The sequence below is a fragment of the Marmota flaviventris genome, chromosome 17 (genome assembly GCF_047511675.1).
Source record: "Marmota flaviventris isolate mMarFla1 chromosome 17, mMarFla1.hap1, whole genome shotgun sequence".
Classification (NCBI taxonomy): domain Eukaryota; kingdom Metazoa; phylum Chordata; class Mammalia; order Rodentia; family Sciuridae; genus Marmota; species Marmota flaviventris.
The window spans coordinates 61,399,654-61,408,332 of NC_092514.1; the positions used below are offsets into that span (position 1 = coordinate 61,399,654).

Sequence of the window (8,679 nt, forward strand, 5' to 3'; positions counted from 1 at the left end):
AAAACTACTGATAGAAGGAACTAACTCAACACTGGAAAGGCTGCATGTGATAATCCCATGGCCAACATTATACTGAATGGAGAGAACCTGAAAGCATTTCCTCTAAAATCAGAAACAAGGTAAGGATACAGCCTTCACATCTCCTATTCAACATAGTACTTGAAACTCTAGCCACAGCAATCAGGCAACAGAAGGAAATGAAAGGGATATAAATAGGAAGAGAAGAGCTCAAATTATCTCTGTTTGCTTGTGACACGATCCCTATATTAGAAGAACTAAAGAACTTCTACCTAAAGACTTCTAGAACTCATAAATGGACTTATGAATATAACAGGATACAAGATGAACATTCATAAATGAATTGCATGTCTATACTCCAATGACGAATCTGCTGAAAAAGAAAGTAAGAAAGCTATTCTGGTCACAATCACCTAAAAACAAAACAAAACAAAAAACATTTTGGGAATCAATCTGACCAAGGAGGTGAAGGACCTCCACAATGATAACCATAGAAAACTAAAGAAAGAAAGTGAGAAGCCCTAATAACACAGGAAGACCTCCCATAATCTTGGGTAGGCAGAATTAACATTGTTAATATGGCTATACCATCAAATGTGCTATACAGATTCAATCGAATTTCCATCAAAATTCCAACAACATTCTTCACAGAACAAGAAAAAGCAATTATGAAATTCGTTTGAAACAATGAGAGACTCAGAATAGTCAAAGAATCTTTAATGAGAAAAGAAAAGCTGAGGCATGTCAATACCAGACCTCAAATTATACTACAGAGCTATAGTAACAAAAACAGTGTGGTACTGCATCAAAATAGGCATGAAGACAGAGCAGAACAGAAGACACAGAGATAAGACACATAAATACAGTCATCCGATCCTTCACAATGATGCCAAAAACATATATATGTTAGAGAAAAGATCGCCTTTTTAACAAATGGTTCTAGAAAAAAAGGAAAATCGAAATATACAAGAATGAAACTTAACCTTTATCTCTCACCCTGCACAAAAGTCAACTCAAAGTGTATCAAAGGCCTAGGAATTAGATTAGAACCTAAGGAACTCTACCTAAAGACTTCTAGAACTCATAAATGGACTTATGAATGAATTAAATAAAATGTAGGTCCAACCTTCCCACATGTTGGCACAGGAATCAACATCCTTACCAATATTCTTAAAGCAGAGAAATAAAATTAAAATACCAATAAGTCAGGTGAGAGTGTGAAGAGAAAGCCAAAAGAATAGGAGAGATCTTCAGAATATACAGTGAACACAATAAAAGGAATACCAGGAAACTATTAACATGATCAATAAGTGGGCAAAAGGACTAAACAGACACTTCCCAAAAGAATAAATACAAGCAATCAATAATACACATGACTCTGGAAAGCAATATGGAGACACCTTAGAAAAAAGGAATAGAAGCACCATATGCCCCAGGTATCTCACTACCCAGCATATATCCAAAAGATACAAAAACCAGCATACTATGGTGATGCAGCCACCTCAATGTTTATAGCTGTACATTTCAAAATAGCCAAGCTATGAAACCAACCTAGGTGCCCTTCAACTGATGAATGGATAAAGAAATTGTGGTATATTCTGGAGTTTTAGCCATAATGAAGAATGACATTATGGATTTGCTGGTAAAGGGATGGCAATGGAGACAATCATACTAAGTGAAATAAGTCAGTTCTCAAAAGTCAAGGGTCAAATGTGTTCTCTCATATACAGAAGCTAATCCAAGGTAAGGGTTTGAGGAGAGAGAGAGAGAGAGAGAGAGAGAGAGAGAGAGAGAGAGAGAGAGAGAGAATCATCACCAAGAAATTCAGGACTGCCTTTCTCTAAAGTTTAAGTCTATAACAGTTGTGGAACTTAGCTCCCCAAGAGCAATGGGATCGTTGAGATCACAGTCTAGAAAAACCCAAAGGGAGATAATAAACTATAAAAAATTATCATGGGTATAAGTATACAATGGTGGCATTATAGCAAACACAACTGGGGCAGAGGAGCATGTAACTCACAAAGAATTAGGGATAGTGATAAGAGAATGTGGAGTTGCTCCCAGTAGGAAGTAGGGAACCACACGTGGTATACCTGGAAGCTCTGTGGACTGGTAGCTATGTCAGAATACATGTACTTGCATATATCAATCTATCTATCTATCTATCTATCTATCTATCTATCTATCTATCTATATACATACATACATATCTTACAGATGGGTTTATTTCCCGTTGTAATGAGTGTATTTTCCTTAAAGTATATTCTTATTCTGTTATTTGTATTGATATTTTCTCTTTGTTTAATTTTAATTTTTATTTGTTCTTTTCAGATATACATGACAGTAGAGTGCATTTTGACACAGTATACATACAGGCAGAATAACATATTCTAATTAGGATCCCATTCTTGTAGTTGTAAAGGATGTGGCATTTCACTGGCCCCATATTCATATATGAACATAAGAATGTTATGTCTGATTCATTCTATGGTATTTTCCATCCCACATAGGTATATTTTTCAAAGGTTAAGATTAAATGAGCAAAGGGCTGAGGTCATATGTTCAGGTGGAAAATCATGATTCTTCCTCCAGACTCCAGTACTGGTACAGATCTCAGAACTGCGACCCATCACCTGGAAAGGAGGCCATTCATTCAAGAGACAGGACCACAGCACATATAAGCACTCATCTGTGTGGTCCATTTCCAAACATACCGTTAGCAATCTACTCAGGAAAAAAATGGGATACTCACATATTGATATGCTGTTGGATAGCAGAGCAGAGGCAATACCCACAGTGCATGCAAAAATGCCAACAGTTCTCATTATAATAAGATTGTAGTGATCAGAAAATAAATAAAGTCTTGGCCCAGGGCCCACATTCTTGCTACTGGGTCAACAAACACACCTGGTGGTCATTTACCTGGTTCACAAATGTAAAATCAAGCACATTTTTTTCCTTGAGTTACAAAGTAAGAATATATATATATATATTTAATTGTTATGGTACCAGAGATTGAACCCAAGAGGAGCTCTTAACCACTGAACCACATCCCCAGACCTTTTTATTTTATTTTATTTTCATGTTGACTCAGGGTCTCACTAAGTTACTTAGGGTCTTGCTAAGTTGCTGATACTGACTTTGCACTTTGCTGATGCTGAGCCACTGGGATTACAGGTGTGCACCACCACACCTGGCCAGAGTAAGAATATTATAAAAGGCCAAATAAAAGCTGTGGATCTGCCTTGCCATCACCACCATCCCTTAAGAAATCTAGAAACCAAAAATCAGAAATTAGTGCTATCTTGAAAGACTTCATAAATGAAGCAGAATTGAATCCCATATTGTTTCCAGAAAATTTACTAGGATAGCCTCCACAAAACCAGGTGGATCATAACTGCCCCCAGTGGATGACCACCAGACCTATCAAATTAATAAAAGATACAAGTAAAGCTAATGTGATAGATATAGAATCCTGCCTACAATAGATTAACATAGTCTATGATGTCTGGGGTGCGTGGATATTTAACTGGGAAATAAAACCTTCAGAATCTTCAAGGAAGGAGAGGCAGAAGTGGGTTCAGTTGACACGGAACCAAAAGCAGTATCAACTTGCTGTCTTGACCCAGGGCTAGGCAAATTCTCTTCCTCTTTGTCACAATGAAGTCCAATATGAAGTGGACATTCTGGACACCCCAGTGAGGCTAGCAATGATCATGATATCAATGATATCAGGCCAGTGAGATCTGATGAATTGAATAATAAACATACCTAATATAGAAATGTCGTTAAAACACACATGCCCCTCCCTAACGATGGGATATAAATCTCTCAAAGCTTCCAGGCATCTCCACATTAATGCCATGTTCAAAAGTTGTAACTGGAGAATTCCAGGACATCTTCATCTGAATGCATGATGGTCTGTTGTTGTTTAGATATGACGTATCCCCCAAAAGCTCATGTGTGAGACAATACATGGAAGTTCAGAGGCAAAATGATAGGATTATAAAACAGCCTAAACCCAGTAAGTGCCTTAATCCACTTATAGGAATTAAATGGACAGTAACTCTAGGCAGGTAGGGAGTGGCTGGAGGAGGTAGGTCACTGAGGCCATGCCTTTGGGGTTGATATTCTGTCCCTCATGAGTGGAACCATCTCTCTTCTTCTTCATTGTCATTTCCTGATCTGCTTGGCTCCTCCACACCCTTTGGAATTCTGTAGTGTCTCATATTAGGCCCAGAGCAACAGCGTCAGCCATCTAAGGACTGAGACTTCTGAGTCCCTGAGTGCCAAATAAACCTTCTCTCCTCTACAATGGTTCTGTCAGGTCTTTTGCTTAGAACAATGAAAAAGTTGACTGAAACACTATCCCTCCAGAGACTAACACAGAGGTCCCATAAGGTACCATGCCTGAGGACATCAGCCAGTTATTTGTTTTCTGACTGGAGTTGGCATTTAGTCTGGGTAAGTATCTGCCTTTTCTGGGTAAGTATCTTTCAGTTCTCAAAAAGAAATATAAATTGTTAATAAACATATGAAATATTGTTCGTCACCTCTAATAATTAAGAAAATGCAAATCAAAACTACATTGAGTTTTCATCTCACTCCAGTCAGAATGATAATTATCAAGAACACAAACAATAAATGTTGCAAGGATGTGGTAGAAATGATACACTTACACATAGTTGGTAGGACTGCAAATTAGTGCAACCACTCTGGAAAGCAGTATGGAGATTCCTGAAAAAAAATGGGAATGGACCTACCATATGCCCAACCTATCCCACTGCACAGTATATACCCAAAAGTTTTCAAATCAGCACACTACAGTAATGCAGCCACATCAATATTTATAGCACCACAATTCACAACAGCCAAGCAATAGAGTCAACCTAGGTGCCCTTTAACAGATGAAAAGATAAACATAAAGTAGTAAATATACACAGTGGAGTATTACTCAGCCATAAAGAAAAATGACATTATGTCATTCGCTGGTTAATGGGTGAAGCTGCAGACTACCATGCTAAGTGAAATAAGCCAATCACAAAAAGACAAAGTGAAATTATACTGTTACCATGTGTGCCTGTATGTATATGTAATGACAAATACCATCATTGTTATGATTATAAAAAAAGGTGGAAATGTTTAATCTTAGAAGAAAAAGAAGACATATAGTGAGATTCTATTTATATAAAATTTAAAGGCATGTATAGCTGAATTTCACAGTTGAAATGTATATATAGCTGGATAAAGTACAAAGAAAAATCAGGATAGCAATTCTCCATGGTGGAGGGAGGGAGGCGGGGTCAGAAAAAGACATACAAGAGTCCTTGGTGATGTCAACAGTCCCTTCCTGGACTTGAGCTTTGTGCCTGATAATTATTTATAACACTATACAGATATACCTTGTACACATTTAACAACAAATGAAATTTCCATAATAAAAAACTGTGGAATTTTTAAAATCATTTTGTTGTTACTGCTTTCTCTGGTGTTGGGCATATTATCCAGGGATGCTTTAAAACTGAGCTAAACCACAAGCTAATGTTATTTTTACTTTGATATAGAGTCTTACTCACGTGTCCAGGCTGACCTCCCTCACACTTGGGATCCTCTTGCCTCAGCCTTCTCAGTGTATGGCATTGCAGGTGTGTGCCCTTGGGGCCAATAAAAGTTTTCCTAAGAAATCAGGTGAGTGGAAATATTCCTTCAAAAAATAAAATACAATTTTAGATAAGAAATGAATGAAGATATTTCAAGGAAAAATAGAAATCTAATCAATGCTAGGCAGAAACTTTTATTACTTTAAATACTACTCTGATTACATATACAACTTTATACCCAAACTGGTAATACTGGTTAATACGTATTCTTAATTATTTGAAAGCAACATGATTTTCATTGTAATAACTGAGCTGAATTAAAAGTACATTAATTTCCCTATCAACCTACATGGTTCTTGTAGGTGTCTCCATTTAGAGCATGGTTATGGGTTGAATATAAACTCCCCAAAGCTCCTGTGTTTAGTTAGGTAAAATTGTTCACAGGTGAAATAATTAGACAGTGGGGGCTACTTTTAAAGAACTGAGTGATAACTGCAGGCAGACGGAGCATGACTGGAGGAGGTGGGTCACAGGGGATTCCCTGGAATTATGCCTTTTCCATGTGGCCCCTTCCCCCTTTTTGCATCCTGGCTGTGATTAATGGATCAAGGCTTCTTCACCATACCTTTCTGTCATGTTTGGGTCCAATGCAGTGTTGTCTGTCCAGTGTGGACTAAACCTCTAATATCATGATCCAAAAATAAATCTTTCCTCCATTAAGTAATTCTTATCATGTATTTTGGTCACAGAGGAGAAAGGCAGACTTACACAATTACAATGTTGTTACTAACACACTGTAATTCAAATAATTCAAAAAATAAGAACACTGAAATCAGGTGTTTGCTAAGAAAGCTAAACTGATGGGAATATTACAAGGATCATATTCCTTAGGACTGTAATTAAAAAAAAATGATGAAGAACTGAAGGATGCCATCATAGAAAGGCCAAATAGTTTCTTCCTTCCTGTTTCTTGACACACAGGAGACCAACTAATGGACTGGCAGCATTCCTCATTTTTAGGAACAGTAGTCAATGGCTTTTCACATTGGAATTTGGTGACCTTTGCATGTTGACTTCATCCTCAGTCTGAATATATGTCAGCTGATTCCAATTACCAAGATATCTGTTTACTTCTATCACTCTGATTTCCTTTTGGTTTTTGGTTGGTTGTTTGGTTTTGCATTCTTAGAACATAAAACATACATGGTGAAATAAGATTAATAACCATAACAATAAAAAAAGAGAATACATAGCATCTTCAGAGTCCAGCAATCAGTGGAGACAGTAAATGGCAGGTTGGAGTTATATGGGGAATGAGGAACCTCAGTGGTTTAGATTAATGGGGAAAAAAAAGTGGTATACAAACACAATTGAATAGTACTCATAAAAAAGAATGAAATTATGGCATTTGCTGATAAATGAATGCAACTGGAGATTATTGTGCTAAGTGAAATAAGCCAATCCCAGAAAACAAAAGGCCCAATGTTCTCTATGATATGTGGATACTAACACACAAAAAGCGGGTAGCGGGAGAAAGAATAGAAGTTCACTGTATCAGACAAAGGAGAATGAAGGGAAGGGAAGGCGGATGGGTATAGGAAAGACAGTAGAATGAATCCAATATAACATTCCTATGCTCATATAACTACACAGCCAGAGTGTAAGTTCACATCATGTACAACCACAAAAATGGGAAGTTGTACTCCATGGATGTATAATATGTCAAAATGCTCTACTGTCATGTATATCTAAAAAGAAAAAAAATTAAAACTTAGTGTTCATTTAAAATTTTTTAAAATAAATAAATGAATACATAAAAAGCATAGCCCAAGTTTACCTTTAGATTTCTTCTTACAAAAAAGAAAAACACCCAGTTTCACTACATAGTTTCTACCTGAAAAATCTCTTTATGTTCAATTAAATTTCAAGATGGACATCAAGATTTAGAGTATGGAACAGGAAACATGTCCTAATGGCCTGCCTGCTCTCACACATGATCTATGTTGCACATTCAAAACTTCTTTCCCCAGAAGGCCCATAAGAATGATGCATCAGAAAAAAATGAAGCCTTATCTTTTTCTATGCCCAGGAAGAATTATGAAATCCCAAAGTCAGTCCTTCCCAAGACAGATATGATATACTCTGCACACTGACACTGAAGACCACCAGGAAGAGGCAGAATGTCATGTGGACACCTCCATTTGAGGAAGGAGAGCTAGAAAAACACTTCAGAGATGATTAAGGAAGAAGAGCTGACAAATGAATCCAATCACAATGGGAAAGGATCACACATTTTCCATGCAACTGGAAATTAAAACCAAAAATAAAAGGGCCTGATTTGATAATTGCCTGTTTACGAATACAAACAATGACAAGGAAAGGGTGTTGCATATGAAGACAGCAGCCCCTTTGCAGGGTATAAAAGGGGACGTGGGTCAGAGAGACCTCCAAACCTTTGAAACCCACCTTCCTGGAAACACCCCCAGAACCTCCAGTCTCTGACACCATGTGCAACTCCTGTTGTGGCTCCTGCTGCTCTGGCCAGGGGTGTGGCTGCTGCCAGCCCAGGTGCTGCCAGACCACCTGCTGCAGGACCACCTGCTGCCGCCCCAGCTGCTGTGTCTCCAGCTGCTGCAGCCCCTGCTGTGGTGGCTCCAGTGGCTGTGGAGGTTCTAGTGGTTGTGGCTCCTGCTGCTGCTGTCCCACTTGCCTCCAGACCATCTGCTGCAGGACTACCTGCTGCCGCCCCAGCTGCTGTGGGTCCAGCTGCTGCAGCCCCTGCTGTGGTGGGGGCTCCAGTGGCTGTGGCTCCTGCTGCTGCCAGCCCATCTGCTGTAGGACCACCTGCTGCAGGACCACCTGCTGCCGCCCCAGCTGCTGTGGCTCCAGCTGCTGCAGCTCCTACTGTGGTGGCTCCAGTGGCTGTGAAGGTTCCAGTGGCTGTGGCTCCTGCTGCTGTCGCCCCTGCTGCTGTGTCTCCACTTACTGCCACCCTTGCTGCTGCCGCCCCATCTGCTATAGGACCACCTGCTGCCCCCCCAATTACTGTGGCTCCTGTTGA

At 39.0% G+C, this 8,679-nt stretch overlaps 1 protein-coding gene across 1 annotated transcript; it reads left to right on the forward strand.

Moving 5' to 3' along the window:
- Positions 1 to 8,124: 8,124 nt before the first annotated feature.
- Positions 8,125 to 8,679, forward strand: LOC114101900 (keratin-associated protein 4-2-like). The gene has a single exon (XM_027947050.2). The coding sequence runs from the start codon at positions 8,125 to 8,127 to the stop codon at positions 8,677 to 8,679; it is 555 nt and encodes a 184-aa protein (XP_027802851.2).